This window comes from Chelonia mydas, chromosome 5 (assembly GCF_015237465.2).
Source record: "Chelonia mydas isolate rCheMyd1 chromosome 5, rCheMyd1.pri.v2, whole genome shotgun sequence".
NCBI classification, from domain to species: domain Eukaryota; kingdom Metazoa; phylum Chordata; order Testudines; family Cheloniidae; genus Chelonia; species Chelonia mydas.
The window spans coordinates 108,699,443-108,716,609 of record NC_051245.2 but is presented as its reverse complement, the minus strand read 5'-3'; the positions used below and the strand labels follow the sequence as shown (position 1 = coordinate 108,716,609).

The 17,167-nt window shown below is 41.0% G+C and overlaps 1 protein-coding gene across 7 annotated transcripts in view; it reads right to left on the bottom strand.

Moving 5' to 3' along the window:
- Positions 1 to 17,167, bottom strand: part of ADAMTSL1 (ADAMTS like 1) — a 674,175-nt gene that overhangs the window by 189,997 nt on the left and 467,011 nt on the right. For all 7 annotated transcript variants that reach the window (XM_043546994.1, XM_043546995.1, XM_043546996.1 and 4 more), the window contains one exon: positions 15,800 to 16,036. In XM_043546994.1, the coding sequence (XP_043402929.1) occupies positions 15,800 to 16,036 (237 nt within the window). The remainder of the gene's footprint in view (positions 1 to 15,799; positions 16,037 to 17,167) is intronic.

Below are 17,167 nucleotides of genomic sequence, written 5' to 3'. Positions count from 1 at the left end.
AGGACACTAGGATATGAAATCAGACAGATATAACTGCATGATTGAAATACTTTTGCATGGAGCTGGATAACAGCCCACACCTACATACTAGGCAAAAAGGCTCCTGTTGAAGATCCTGATGCCAGAGGAACTGCAGGCATTTCCCCTTCCTCGATCCTGGCACCACACAATAATTTAAAGGTATGCTCCACAATGGAATGCAAATCTAAATGTGCCCACGCATACCTCATACTGTAAAGCACATCTGAATTCCTTCGGTGTGAAAGGGCCTGGATATAAAAACAAATTCTGTTCCATCCATCCAATTTCAACATCCACTTTTATCCCCTTAAGCCTTCATAACTTTGCTTGTGACTCATCAACAGTCATATCACCCCTGGCTGTGATCTTATGATATCTCATTTATAAATTGAGCAATGTTGGACCAGGTCAGTACTTGGATGGAAGACTGCCAAGGAAAACCTCAGGTGCTGGAGGAAGTTGTGTTTGTGATTCATTATTCTTTTTGAGACGATATGGAGTCATTGACCCAGCAAGGCACTGTTCTGCTGGAAGTGCTGTATTTTAAATGGGACAAAATGGCGTTCTCTAACAGCTTGTATTCACTAAAAATCCTATGGCACCATATACAAGATCAGAGGTGTTAACCTCACTGTCCTGGCCAAATTCTAGTTTAGATCATTATATTCTGCATGAGTAAATTCCTCTGCAGTTTTAACTGGACATAGTATTTTCTTCAGTTCTTCTCCTAAATTGCTGCCCAGTTTTGTTGTACTCTAAGTTATTTATGTCAAAGTATTTAAAATATCCCCATCCAAAACTCCAGGCCCCTTTTAAAGGTTATAATAAAAAAAATCCTTATAACAGATGGACTGGACCAATTGTTCCTTTCAAGACAATAACTGGACCAAAATTAAAAATGTTCCCCCCCGAAAAAACTTTCCTTCCATCGCATTCTTCACCCCCTCCCGCTCGAGGAAAAGCCTGGGAAAACAGATGTGTTATCTGTTAAATGGCTGCCACGTTCTATTCCCCAGAAGTATCTGTATTTAAGTGAGGTGGCTTGGGGGGAATGGGGAGAAATGATTTCTGCAGAGTTTGTAATGAGCTTGGTGATTCTCTAGGATGAAAAAAGATGTATAAAATCCTTTTGTGGAGTTTATAGGAAAGAAACTGTACAAGCTGGGTCTGTACTTGAATATGGTAAGTCAACTTAAAAAAACACAGAGCTCCTGAAATACCAAAGAGGCTGAAGCAACTCATCTATGAGTATAATCATTCCTTCCTCCGCTAGCAGAGGGAATCTAGATCTGGTGGAGTTGGGGTAGGGGCGTGCCAGCTCTGTAACATTATTTTCACCTCCCTAGGACCTCACGAGGTCCTCTGCAAGGATCAAGAGCAGAAAGAGGGTGAGAGCAGGGCTATGGATATAACCACTATCCATGGCATTGTATCCCCAGAAACCTGCACGGAATCAATGAGGAATGCAATGCTCACTCAGTCAGCACTCTCTCTCTTCCTTGTCCATCTCTGTGATGTGAATCAATTCCAGAGAAGAGGTTCCGGGGTAATGGACATCAGTGCAGTGATAGGAGCACAACTCCTAGATAAATCCTTCTGCCATCGAGTCCAGGTTCAGTTGGGTTGAAATAGCTATGAAGTATTGCCAAGGCACAGGGCCCCCAGGCAGATTATTCCCAACCATCTGTCATCAGGACTAACTACTGAAAAGTGTACTATTGGAGATGTAGTATGGCCAGAGTTTGGCCCATGAGGGAGAATGGGGCCATGAGGCACCTGAACTGCAACTCCCCTGAAGCCCCACGACTGCTCAGGTGGGCAGAGATTAATGTAGCCATGACTTGAACCAAAAAACTTTTTGACATTTCTGAATGATAATATTACATGATTCTCATTCCACAAAAAGTTTTGAAATTTCTACATTTAATCCATGACAAAAACAAATGTCAAAAAATTGGAATTTCCCTTGGATGGAAATTCTGGTTTTTTATCAACTCTAGCCCTGACCTTCATAGATCTCAAGAGAACATGGGATATAGTGAGATGAAATCCCTGCCCAATTCACAAAGGGTGGGGTAAGGAAAACCTGCCTTCTCCCACCCAGATAGAGTGATGAAGTATAAACTTTGCAAGTTGGAATTCTTGGAGTTTCTAATCCCTTCAGTGTGCTCTCACAGTGCTGGGACAACCTGTGCACTGCGATATGCTATAGCATAAAATGTCACAAGTAGCAATCATGCCATTCATTTTGGGCCTGATCCCAAACCCATTGAAATCAATGCAAAGGCCATTACGTCAGTGAGTTTTGGATCAGGCCCTTATTTATTTGTATAGGCATTTCTATGGGGCTTATCACTGTAGTACTTTTAATAGAGTGAGGCGCTTGAATACATCATGTCAAGCCTTGGAGGCACCCCAGAATTTGTATAATATAAGGAAGATGACAGCTACTTTGCACACCCTACAACGTTGGGGAAATCACCAGTTTGATCAACAATGGTGTTTGCTCTCTGCACAACAGATGTTACCAAGTGTGTCATCTTCTGACAGTGCACACCCTTAGCCGAGCTGACTTTTAACTCTCCTTTTGGGGTTAGTTAAGAAACAGCCCAACAAGAAAAAGCCAGAACAACAACAGCTCAGCCTTAGTTGGCTCAGACTGTATTGTTCTCTGGATGCAGCACAACGACTCTGCTCAGAGGTAAAAATTCAATATTGCATTTTAGGCTGAAGTCCCATACTTCGTGCTGCGTTGGATTCCTTCCCATCACCATATTTGACTGAACTGACAGCAAAATAAGCTGGAAGAGTTGGGATACTCCTGACATTTAGATACATACCTAAAAATATTTTTACAAGACACTACATGAGAAAAGAAGGCCATTGAGCTAACAATTGAGCTAACAATGAGCAAACTGCTTATGTGCAGTTTAAAGATCCCAAACGGAAGGTCTGAGAAGATGACTTGGAGCTGAGTGTGTGTTGCCCTGGTGGACATGAACTCTGGCTCTGCTTAGCAGACTTTTCCAGGAATAAAACTGCACCAGAAATGACATGTTCTGGTTGAATCCTGCCTGCCTGTAAATGCCCTGGAGTAAGAAGTTTTCATAATCATTTCTTTTCAGCATTGAGAAATCTTGTGCAGGAAATAATATGATAAAAGTAAGCTTGCAAATCTAGCCAATTATAAATAAATCTGCTTTCCAAAGACCCTCTCTACACTACAAATACAAACTGCTAAGACCCCATTAGCAACACTGTTGTCCCTAAGCTGTTTACAAATAAGGGGCCAAAGCCTTGTTTTGTGTAAATTGTCATAGCTCAATTGAAGTCAATGGAGCTGTGACCATTTACAAACAGCTGAGGATCTGGCCCATGGGTTCAATTTGGATCTTAACCATGTTTTATAATAAAGCTGACATATTACGTGCCCTTGAACTTTTGTCTGGTTATGAAATAGGACTAAGGTCCAAGTTACTCTGCAAACTTGCACCATGTTTGTTACTGAGTTATGGGACCACTGAGTTGTATGCCTTATATTCCTGGTCATGGCTGCATCTGCAGTGCAGCTATGCAGTCCACTTACATTCTGCATTTGCACTTCTTGCAGTCTCTCTCAATATTTTTAAAATATTTAAAAAATACAGCCTTAATATAGTAAGTATGAGAGCCAAATTTGGCCTGCAGAGCCTTTGTCTCAGATTATTTATTACTGGCGATGACGTCCAAGGACGAAAGAACCCTGTTTGCGATACAGATTCCAAGGTGAATTTGCAGAGTTAGCAGTAAGAAAAAACACTTTTGATTTGTAAATCGAGTACAGTTTCTATAGAATTTGTTGCAAAACAAACACGGAACCCCACAAAGTCATTTCTATAATTACTTTTTAAAAATGAATTGCATTTTAATATTGCTGCCATATTTCTCTCCATCTTCCACTGTCACGATTATTATTCATTATTTGTATCATAGTTGCACCTAAGAGTCCCAGTCATGGACCCAGGGTCCCATTGTGGTAGACTCTGAACAAACACACCAGAAAGACAGTCCCTGCCCCAAAGAGTTTACAATCTAAGTTTGCTCTGCCTTTCTACCTATTATTTATTAATCCTTTGTTAAACCCAGACCATGACCTCAAGGAGCTACATGCAGATGCCGGGGTCCACCTACCCAGACCATGCTGCAGAATCAAAGCCCAGGAGACAAAACAGCTACTGTTATAGTAGTAGGAAGAACGCTGTAGACATTCCCAGTGGTCAAAGAACGGAGCCATGGTGGCCATCATGCATCTTTGGTTCAAGTTACCCCATATTTAGAGGCTTCACATTTACTAAGCAAACCTCATCAAAGAGAAATATAGGATACAAAGATGTAGCCTCCTTGTGAAACCACCCTTGATTTAAAGGAAAATCATCAGAGGTGACCCTCCCTATGTGAAAAATGTTGCCTTTTCAGGCTCAGTCATTATTAGCAGAAAATAGCCAACCTATCCATTGGGGCCAGTCCACAGACGAGGACAGAAGAGTCTGGGAACAGAAAACCATAGCTGGTTAGCTCTCTGGTTACAAAGAAATCCAGAAGCTGTCACATTCTATAATAGGCACCATTTAAACAGGAAACAGTCCCCAATGGCTTATAAGCAGAGGATGAGAGGAAAAAACTGCTGTAGAAGAAAAAGGCTTCTGTAGTGTTTATTAACTCTTTTCCTTTATTTTACTTGGTCACTTTGTTCACAGTTTTTTTCTTTGTTTTGCTTCAGTTTGTTTCTGTGGACTCTACTTTGCCAGAGCAAAAATAAGTTTCTGGCCTTATCCCCTGGACACTCAGTAAAGTCTGTGGGTTGCATTTTAGTGCTAGTGTTGACAAGTGAGAATGCAAGTGACTTTTTAAAAAAATAATAACTCGACTGTAGTAGATTCCTACTGAAATATTTATTGATTCCCTCTGTAGGAATCCTGCAGGTCCCTCCCTTGGATATTTAGCTCATTTAACTTTTTGAGGGGAAAAAATTGCCAGGTTTTCCAGAAGAACAGGAAAATATTCCAGCAGAAGATCCAAGAATTATCTAGCACAGGACAGTTTAAGTTAAAACACAATGTCACAAGATGGTCAGGGCAACTCTGCACCAACATCCTCAGAAAAATGTGCCCTGAGAAGTTGAAAGTTATATAAAAAGTCTGCCCTCCAGTATCACTCTGGTCTCCCAGACTGTGAAGTATTATAATAGTGAGAGCATTTAATTTGCCCTTGTTTCACATTACACTGAATGTGATTCTTTGTCAATGGTGATGACTTCATAGCATACTTGGATATCACCACTGATATCCCCTTTTCTCTTGGGCATACATGCTTTCTGTTTAAACACAGGGCTCTTTTGTTGATAGGAGCCAGTCTTCTGTCCTGATGATAATGTGGGTTCTGCTGGAGTACGTCGTTATTGACAGAGACTATGCCAATGCAGGCCTTTCTGATGCTGCAGTCCAACAAGCAACCTGTCTTCTTGAGGAACAAATTGCATCCACAGCTCACATACTTAGAGATCCCAGTTCACCGAGCTGTTAATAAAACTCTTTGTGCTGTATCATTAAGCAATATGGTATCACAGCCTAACCTCCATGTTGTACAGGAATAAATGTGTGAAAAAGGAATGAGATTCTCAACTATTTCAGAGGACTATGGCCTAATCCTGGGAGCTTTGCCATCAACTTCAATGAGAGTACAATCAACCCTAGGTCCCTTTCTTTGGAGATTTTTAAAACTGCTGCTCATTACAGACATCTCAGTGCAGGTCACCACAGCATTCTGTACATGACTTTAAGTTCATTAAGAAAAGATACCTTCTGAGGAAAATAATCAGAGCACCTTCTTCCAGCTCAGCAGGGGATGACAGAAACATTCCCGACTCTATCATGACCCCAAGAGAACAGGACTCACCTAGAGCTATCATTTTTTAAGCATCTCCCAATTATTTTTTCTGAGTAGAAACTTCCCCAGGAATCCTCACAACACCAAATATTGCAACGTCTTTCCCGCCAGAAAAGGAAGGTGTGACAGGTCTCTCTCTCTCTCCCTATGGTGCTCTTCAGCGCTGTACCTTGCAGCAGACATAGCGCTCACTTCTGAGCAGCACAAAGTACTTGTTCTATTGAGCCACACGAACGCATTGCTCCTGCAATGCTGCCAATCCCGACTGGTTTAGAATGGGGAGATCTAAGCTCCGGGCCTGGAGAGAAAGGACCAAGCTAATGACTCAAATTCAGATTCTTCCACATGGCAGGGCCAACATGTCTCTTCGCTTTCTAGAGCGCCTATCCTCCTGCTAGCCCATACCACATGTATATTGGAAGATGGCACCATGATGGCTATATGTGCATGGCCCTGGCTGACTAGAATACCTGTTGTGCTCTCCGCTTCATTCCTTTAGGAACGGTGCTGAAATTGCACGGAGAAAAGGCTATTTCTCCATGACAGAATGATGATTTTAAACAACAAACTCAAAATTAAACTACCTTATACACAAAAGGTCTTTAGATGTGGATGAATGTAACATGGAGAGTACTGGTCTAAGGATATGTCTAGACTCCAAGCTAGAAGCATGATTCCCAGCTTGAGGAGAGCAATGAACTAGTGTGCGACAAATAGAATGTAGCCGAGGCAGTGTGAGGGGTGAGATAAGCGCCCCAAGTGCATGCCCATCAGAGATGCTAGGCATGTACTCGAGGCAGCTCATCCCTTCTGATGCCCAGGCCACTGCAGCTACACTCTGTTTTTAGCATGCAAGCTTGATGAGAGCTAACATGAATGCATCTCCTTGAGCTGGGAATCACCCCCTGCCCCCAGCTTGAAGTGTACCCTAAACATTCAAACGGCAATTAGTGATTTTGGGTGCGTCAGTTTTCAGGTGCCCAAGCCAAGACAACATAAAAACACCTGATTTTCAGAGGGTGGGTGCTCAGCACTTTCTGAAAATGAGGCCCCATTCAGATGTCTCAAGTTGGCAACTAAAAATCAAAGCACCCCAAAATCATCAGTAACTTTTTGAAGATATAAGTCTGGGAGCCTACCACATACTTCAAGAGTCATGAAGCTATCATGATCAGCACAGGAGGATGTTATGCCAAGATAAAACTGATTAAAAAGACTGATCCCATCAATAATGCCTTCTAAATTTTTGGGAAGGTAGCCACCCTGGTACCTAGGAACTACAGTAATGGGTGCAACCCAAATGTTAATGTTTCCATTTAAGAGGAAAAATTAAATTACCAAAAAAGGAGCCAAGGCAGCTGAATTACAGGAGACTGAAATCTCTGCAACATTTAACTAACTATGCTTTGTTTTCAATGCTTTCTTTCATTTCAGTCTGGGCTTCTGCACTACTTCTGTCATTGCCTTGAGAAAAGAAAGAAAATGTATCAACAGTAGCAGCTGGTACAGGGAAATCAAGTCCCTAAAAATTAACAGACATTGACAGCAGCCTAAATGCTGCTTGTTAGATAATTAACCAGAGTGTGTTTATTTCCAGTTCGCCATCAAAAGGCCTGTGATAATTGTTCCACTCCTGCCTTTCTCGCTATGGGAAGTGAAAAGCAACAACCCAAGTATGACAATCTCAGGGCTCAGTTACACTGAAACTTCAGTCTCACTTAGTTGTTATGGATAGTTAACATGCTGTATTTAATTATATGGACATCTGCCATGCCTGGTCAGAAAATAATGGTGGTAAGTGTTTAACAGCACTTTGCTGAAGCATATAAGAATATTTGCTACAATCATAGCCAAGATTTTGCAGGGTGTGCAAGGGTAACAACAACAAAAGTGAAAAAAAACACTGGTGAAAAATGCACTTACATAAAAAAGAAATCCTTGAAATGAATGGTACACATAGAACAAGAGAAAGAGAATGAAGAGAGGAAGTAGAAAATAAAGCAGTCTGGAACTTTCAGTACTCTTATACAATTATAGACAATTGTATTCATTCTTCATGTGTTCTGTTTTTTTAAAAATTCTTATACCACCCCAAATCTTACCACATTATCATTCAATCAATATATCATCTGAAGGGAAGCCATTTCTCCCATCTACTGAAACTAATCTTTTACCATTGGCGGATCTGGATTCCATTATCTAGGTAGTGGTACAACAACTTTGCCAAACATAATACTGGTAGTGTTATATGCTTCTTCAACAGTGATACATTCTGAATTGCAATGAAATAATGCAAGAATATTAAACTGTAATACCTGATGTCAAACTGGCTGTATCTGTGATCAAATCCAAAGGATAGGATTGTCTACTTGAAACCTCCCACGATATATTTAGAGCTCAATGCACCTTATGCCTTATTTTGGACTGGACTGGACTAACCATATTTTACAGACTAGCTGAGTGTTGAGTGTTCTTTTGAGCACAGCTAGTAAAATACTATTCCTCTATTTGCTTCAGAAAACCATTTCAGAGGACAACTGCGCTAAATCTTCCCTTATTGTAGATGTTTATTAGTTGTTCCATTAAGACCAGTTTAATGCTACTGAAGAATATTTTACATTGAAAGTGGATTAATTAGTTCTGAGAATGTCATGTACTTTTTTCCCCTCCCCCCGGAAAACAGAGCAAATGCCAGAAGAAGCAGACAACAGGGACATTGTACATAACAAAGCAATCCTAGCTTAGGTCACAGTTTTATGAATACAAGCTGCGTCTGGTTTGTGCGACTACAAAACATACCACATAATATAGCCAAATGCAGATTGACAGATTAGTAGCTAAGAGGTCCAGGACTGGAGCAATCAATGGTGTTGCAAGTCAGGACTGAGGAACATTGGCAGAGTTTGATGGGAATCTTGCAAAGTCCCTGCTCACAAACTCAGACCTGCCCAGACTTTTGCCTGAAGCCAGAGCGTCTTACATTTGAAACTTGATGCCTCACATGCAAGCCTTGTCTAATTTCTCATTAGCCTCTTTTGTTAGCTGGACGAGCACAAGTCCATGGGGCCGGATGCGCTGCATCCGAGAGTGCTAAAGGAGTTGGCGGATGTGATTGCAGAGCCATTGGCCATTATCTTTGAAAACTCACGGTGATCGGGGGAGGTCCCGGACGACTGGAAAAAGGCTAATGTAGTGCCCATCTTTAAAAAAGGGAAGGAGGAGGATCCTGGGAACTACAGGCCAGTCAGCCTCACCTCAGTCCCTGGAAAAATCATGGAGCAGGTCCTCAAGGAATCAATTCTGAAGCACTTAGAGGAGAGGAAAGTGATCAGGAACAGTCAGCATGGGTTCACCAAGGGCAAGTCATGCCTGACTAATCTAATTGCCTTCTATGATGAGATAACTGGCTCTGTGGATGAGGGGAAAGCAATAGACATGTTGTTCCTGGACTTTACCAAAGCTTTTGACACGGTCTCCCACAGTATTCTTGCCAGTAAGTTAAAGAAGTATGGGCTGGATGAATGGACGATAAGGTGGACAGAAAGCTGGCTAGATTGTTGGGCTCAATGGGTAGTGATCAATGGCTCCATGTCTAGTTGGCAGCCGGTATCAAGTGGAGTGCCCCAAGGGTCGGTCCTGGGGCCGGTTTTGTTCAATATCTTCATTAATGATCTGGAGGATGGTGTGGATTGCACCCTCAGCAAGTTTGCAGATGACACTAAACTGGGAGGAGAGGTAGATACGCTGGAGGGTAGGGATAGGATACAGAGGGACCTAGACAAATTAGAGGATTGGGCCAAAAGAAATCTGATAAGGTTCAACAAGGACAAGTGCAGAGTCCTGCACTTAGGACGGAAGAATCCCATGCACCGCTACAGACTAGGGACCGAATGGCTCGGCAGCAGTTCGGGTGAAAAGAACCTAGGGGTTACAGTGGACGAGAAGCTGGATGAGCGTCAACAGTGTGTCGTTATTCCCAAGAAGGCCAATGGCATTTTGGGCTGTATAAGTAGGGGCATTGCCAGCAGATCGAGGGATGTGATCGTTCTTCTCTATTCAACATTGGTGAGGCCTCATCTGGAGTACTGTGTCCAGTTTTGGGCCCCACACTACAAGAAGGATGTGGAAAAATTGGAAAACATCCAGCGGAGGGGAACAAAAATGATTAGGGGACTGGAACACATGACTTATGAGGAGAGGCTGAGGGAACTGGGATTGTTTAGTCTGTGGAAGAGAAGAATGAGGGGGGATTTGATAGCTGCTTTCAACTACCTGAAAGGGGGTTCCAAAGAGGATGGATCTAGACTGTTCTCAGTGGTAGCAGATGACAGAACGAGGAGTAATGGTCTCAAATTGCAGTGGGGGAGGTTTAGGTTGGATATTAGGAAAAACTTTTTCACTAGGAGGGTGGTGAAACACTGGAATGCGTTACCTAGGGAGGTGGTGGAATCTCCTTCCTTAGAAGTTTTTAAGGTCAGGCTTGACAAAGCCCTGGCTGGGATGATTTAGTTGGGCATTGGTCCTGCTTTGAGCAGGGGGTTGGACTAGATGACCTCCTGAGGTCCCTTCCAACCCTGATATTCTATGATTCTCTTTTTTGCCCAGCAACTCCCCTTCACCACCCACCTCTAACCCTGTATCTGCAGAAGTTATGTGCTGCTCCATTAATCAATTCCTCTCCCTACTCTCACAATGGGCACCCTATAGCGAGAAGCTGAATGCCCATCTGAAGAGCGTTCTATGGTCAGTGTTCCCCAAATTACTCTAGGTTCCTTCTGATCCTGTGTTTCAGGAAAAACAGAATGTGCTGATGATGGATTCCCTGATAGGAAGGGGTCTGTAGGAGGGTAGCACTCTTACCCTGACAGCAAGAAAGGAGGCAGCTACTAACAAGGGAAGAAACAAATACACATCTACCGCGAGCCTCTGGTTGGAACCGGACAGCTCTTTGAATATTGGGTCTAATTCTGCACTTTGGTCTACACTATGAGCCAAATGCTGACCATGGTTACACCAGGCTAAATGTGGAGTAATTTCATTGACTTGAACAACAGGCAAGACTGTTAGCATCAAGCAGGTGTTTGTCAATGGACACAAAATCATAGATTAGAGTGGAATTGTTCCAGACTCATAGCAGTGTAACTGAAGGCAGAACTTGGCCTCATGCATCTTCCTTGATTCCTTGTGATATTTTATAAAATTAAGCAGTTGTTTTCTGCCTGCTTGTGTATGTACCAATCTACCTACATTCTTCCGTATCCAAACACGCACCTCTTCATGTCTGTATGTACATTAGTGACACTCCAAAAAGAAGCAGAATACTAACAGGTTGCAATTCTTCATATGGTCGATTTTTTGTAAGTGAGATCAGAATCTGTTTCATATGCATCGGTTTATAGCTAACAGATTTTTGACAGAATAACTTACATGCTTGCCCCTCTTCAAATATTTAGCTAACAGGGAGCTATCTGCCTACATGTGTTTCAAAGTCTGATCCTTTAACCTGAAAAAGTTGGAAGTTTCAGAATGGGACTTCATTTAATGTCGAGACTGTCATCACAAATGGAGATAGATAAACCTCCCCACAACCTGGAGCCTCACAGATACTGAGTGTAACACTGATTCACGTACTTAGTCTTGGGCTGAATTATCAAGAAGACTATTTGTGGAGTTAGCAAAAGTAGGAGACAAAGTGAAACAGAGGGAGAATAATGTGTGAGGGTTATGAAAACAGGAGGGACAAGCAAAGGGAAAACAGTGAAAATAGAAAAGGCGAGCAATGAAGAAGCAGCATTTCCCTGCTCACCAGAAGCAGAGCAAAATCCAAGGTTTTTGGTGTAAGAGAAAACAGGGAAATGCTAGAAAGAAATTGGTCATTGTGTGACAGGAGATAAGTTTTGTTTTTATTTTTTAAAAGTCTTAGTAACTTTCATGGAATATTTTTATCTGTACGCATCAATCAGAGAGGCCATGCTCCTCTCAGCTTCTGTGCTACAGACATCTGGCACTAGCTTATGGTACATGTAGGCTGGGATTACGAGGGAAAGGAGAACTCCATAAACAGGCAGTTGATTGTTTGGATAACCAAGGAAAATGTGCATCAGTTTCAATGGGGACAACAGATAAGAACTAAGTCCACAAACTACAGAAATTTACTGAATGAATGCAGAGAGAATATGTAAATAAAAAACTATATATGAAACAGTTCAAGAACTTATAGATTGTTACTGAAGAAAACAACAATTCTACATGCAGTGCAGTGTTACTGAACACTGACTGGGGCCCAGACACTACTTGGGGCCTCTTGGTGCTACCATAATACAAATAGCGCAGGAACACCCCCATGTGAACCTTACAAACTTCCCTTGGAATACTGCCCTTGCAGGAGATCAATTTGGAGTGGGGAAACGGTGGAGGAGGGCGAGTATGAGACTTGCAAACTCTTCCAATCCTGGGGATCTGTGGGAAAAGGAAGCTGCAGAAATTGAATACTTATTAAAAGGGATTAACAGTCGATTTAAAAATCACACTTCTGCCTGCAAAATGTTCACCCTATTACTGCTTGCTAGAAGATTTACTACAGCTTACTGGAACTGAAAGAGGTTATAGAAAAAAAAATATTCCACTGCATTTTCAGTTTGGTTCCTTTCAGCATATAAGAACATTTTTCATTCTTTTCTTCCGAACAGATAGTCACACTTCCCCAATCTTTGCGTGGACCCTTCACACAACAACTAGGCAGAGAAAACCATTTTAAAATGCAGGAAACTATGTTTGTAAAACCACAAAAATTGGGCAGGGAGGACTCATGGGCAGGTATAAGACCTGAAACTACTTTAAATTCATTAAAAAAAAAAAAAAGATTGTGAGCTGATGGTATGTACCTTTAAGTCTGCTTTCACGTTAGGTGTGAGTTGCATAAAACAAAGTGACAATATAAGTGCTTTAACAAATGCTCAGAGTAGTTGGCTCACCCTCTTTGTTGCTGCTGGTGATGACGATGATTGAAGTATGATGAAAAATGGCAACCTTGATTTCAAATAAGTGTAATATGATATTTTATAAGAAAAGCAGAATGAAAGAACAAAGAGCCCTGTTATACAACTTAACCATTCAGCAGCCAAAGGAGAAGTTTCCACTTATATTCAAATTCCTGTGTATTTTTTATTTTTTCATGCAGAATATTCTCTTTTTTAAAAAATACATAGCTAAACTGCTTTCATATCAGTTTACTTTGCTGTAGCTTATGCCTTTCTAATGCCAGGAGATCTTGATCCTTTGACATAGACTGAAAATTGAAAGTTATCAGTTATCATGACTCTAGTTAGAGTGACTGTTTCTGAAAGCAATTAGCAACTTCATTTCTCCATCAGCTCACAAGCAAAGTGTCAAAGGTAGCTGAATCAGAGATGGGAAGGCACCAACGCTATCTGCACACAGTAGAGTCAGTGGATTTCTGATGTTCATTATGTTGGTGTAATTAAGAATCATTGGTGGAACAGAGATCAGAATGTAGCCTGTGATGCCAGGAAATCAAGATGGACCCATTAGTAACTCAAGATACTAAAGAGAGAGCTTCCAACAACCTTTTGAGGAAAATCATCTTCACCCTCCCAAAGCCCAGATACATAGACTAGAAATAGGAAGAGCTGAAGTTAAAAAAGAAAAGGGACAGTTTTAAATTTCTCCCATCTTTTTAGTGTGCCAAGGCTCCACTTTCAGCAAGTTTGTAGCCCTCCAGACACTTTCTATTATAAAAACTACAATACTGATCCTGTAAACACATACCTAACTTTACTCATGTGAACAGTTCCATTGACTTCAGTTCAAGTACTCATGTGGGTTAAAGTTTACGGTTTGCAGAATGGGGGTCTAAGCTAAGAACTGCTCAGTATTTCAGATCTGGATTTTATGACAGGAAAATGAGTTGAAGATAGAGACAAGAAACAGCTGCTAAAAGGCAAGATGAGCTTCTAGACGATTGGAGGAAAGAGAAGGGATTCAAATACTCCAGAAAACCAAAGAAAAAGGGAGATTTTAAATGGTTAGAAATAACAACAAACAGGAAGGGTGGGATTTTCAAAAGTCCTCAGTGTTGACCAAACAGTGCTCCAACGGGGGTCAATAGCAAAACTCCCAGCAGCAATAGGCCACCGTGGAGCGCTTTTGAAAACCCCACCCTAAGTGTATTCTAAATATTAAGGAAAGTCTGTTTACAACATTATTCACACGATTCCTATCCTTCCACTAGAATCTGCCTTTCCTATCGATGGACACATTGCATGAAACACAATAAAGCCACAATTAACAAATAGAGTTATGGAGGATAGGCAAGGTAGGATTCTTAAACTTCTACTACTGATAAGAATGTACACTGTCACCGAGGTTTATGTGCAACTTCCATTTGCTTTAATGGGTATTGTACATCAGAACAAAGGCAAGATATGGCCCTTATGTGTTAGCAAATCGTTGCATATTGTAATCAAAGGGATCTGAAAAAGAAAAAGGGGGATACTGTGTATCTTGTAGGACTCCTTAAACAGCAGAGCCATCCTCTCTGCTTGCTACCATAGAAAGAAAGAGTCAAAAGTGAAAAGGAAGCATTCACTGAATCAGCAACAACAACTAAATGGTACATTTCTCACACACACACCCGCCACGTTGTAAATAAAGATAACGTACGCATCTCTTCAACAACATCTAAATGTTCTCCTAATGAGTCTAGGATTCCTGATACAGCTGCTTCTAACTCCATAACACTACACATGATGCTAGCTTTGCTTATTCCGAATATAGTCAGAAGTCTGAGTTGATTTTATGCTAAACTGGTGGGTGGTCATATGTACAGCAAAAATGTCAACTTGTTTGTAATACTTATTACAAAAATCCTCATAAATATGACACTTAACTACTGGGATCTCTAAACCTCTGAGCAATATGAAAAATAAGGGATAAAAACCAAAAAAAATATATCTTGAATTCTGTATGGAGCATCTTGAGAAGGAAATTAACAAATCCACACTCGCCAGTGGGGGGCAGAGAACACCACCTTCTACTTAGGGAATGGTAGTGAGTCACACAGAACGAAAGCTAACTCTTTATTCCTGATATTATTACCTTTGGGAACAGCTTGTAGACACATGATACGCCACAGACTGACCCCAGTCACATACATGAAGAAAGTCATCTAGCTGGGCTGGAAATTTGACACATATAGCTTATTGTTGGATCCACTGGAAAAAGTGTACCATTTCTATAAAAGCCCATAGCTATCTTAATGTCACTGACACCAATGCAGAATTGTTACTAAGACTCATTAATCTTAGTAGCAATGTTTATATGCTTTATAAAGTGCACACATTTTTCTGTGTGCTATGTTGTTTCTATATTGTTTGTGACTTATAGAGAGAATAATTTGAATAGCAATATTCCAGGGCAGATTAATTTCCTCAACCTTGGGAAGTTCTAAAATATAGCAAAATATTAAATTGTTCCTTTTTAGGATTTTTTTCAATAGGATCAGCTACTATAGCTAAATGTATAAAATGCAGGAACCATAACCACATTTTTTTCAGGTGAAAAGAAGGGAAAGTCATCACCCCCAACCCTGAAAAAAAGAAAAGAAAAAAGAGAAAAATCCCTTTGTTTCATGAACCAGCCCATCTCTTCCTATAGTAGTTTACAGAAAGCATATTAAAATGATTGTGAAAATAGAAATACATAAAAAGAAAACCCTACAGCTGTGCAAATAAAGAGGGGGGTGGAGGAGGAGAGGAACAAGGAGTGAGTGACAGCTAGATATTCAGGAAAAGAATCATTACTACACTTGCTAGAATAAGAACTCCCTGCTTACTTGGCACAAGCCACTAATGCACATATCCAGTGACTCAGTGTAGCATCGCGTGCCGTCAAGAACCTTGGGAGCCAGTTCCACAACAAGGGTTGTCCCTTTGGCCTGGCACTTCAGCGAACATGGGTTGTCAGGGTCATTCGAGACAGGAAGCCATTCATAAAACTGTCCCTGGTACTTGACATCATTATGAGCAGAACACTGCTGGGCCCGAAAATCACCGGCTTCTGGAGGGCAGTCCTGAAGAGGAGAAAAGGGAGAGAAAAAGAGGTCAGCTCCAAAGGGGCTAATTACATCCTTGTCAAAGGATGCACAGCTGGCAGCACTGGAGTAACACACTTAGATGTAGGAGTTTTTCACTTAGGCACACACACTGGTCAAAGTATTCCTTGCCATTTTATCTGTCAGTAGTTCACCAGACTACTATGCATTCAGGCGGTTACTGCAGCAATACTGAAAAACATCAAGGCCACTGAGAAATATGTTTTAGCATAGGACAGACATGTGCTTGTCTTACCCATAAAACTTATCAGTCATGAAACATTCTTATTAACTTTAAAACTACATACACACATGAATCTTTAGTGAACTTTTCTTTTTCCTTTGGGAAAAAAAAATCACAAATTACTCAATTCAAATGTTTGTTTGTATAAGCATTCCTAACTAGCTCCCCCCTCCCCACCCCCCAGTGACCTAAATCAGTCAGTGAAGCAACAAGAGCCAGAAAAATGCTACGTATATTTGTATTACTTCAACCTGACTAATACAGGCACAGATTTCACAATCCACAGAATCAGCAATTTTTTAGGTTTTGCTGTACAAATGTTAAAAACAAAATCCTTTGTTAAGCTCTCTAGGAAGGTTTCTGAAACATTTTGGGTGCAGACATAAATGCCCTAATTTGCAATGAATTATGTGATAAGGACTGCTAGCTGCTGACTATTCAGACCACCCAGTACAGATTTCACTTATTGGTGAATACAGATCTTATTTGAACTGCTCTCTCTGCGATAACAGTTGAATGCTTTCCATAGACAGAGATATTGTATCAGTATTGCTAAGCCTTAGCACTCAAAAATATTGAGCTGAGTCTCGTGAAATCATGAGATTGACTTAAAATCATGAGATTTCTAAAAATTGTAAAATTTGGGTTCTTTCTATTTATCATCCGCTTTTTGATCCCTTAGGGTTCACATTTTTAAGCTTTTCTCTGCAACCAGAGGGCTAAAAACTCCTCTTTTTATTAAATGGAAACAAAGAGTCTTGAAAAATCACACGATTTCAGGCAATGGGTCTACAGGTCAAACACTAAATATCACAAGAACTGTGATAAAATAGCAAGAGTTTGCAATGCTGCTGCATTAGGATTTC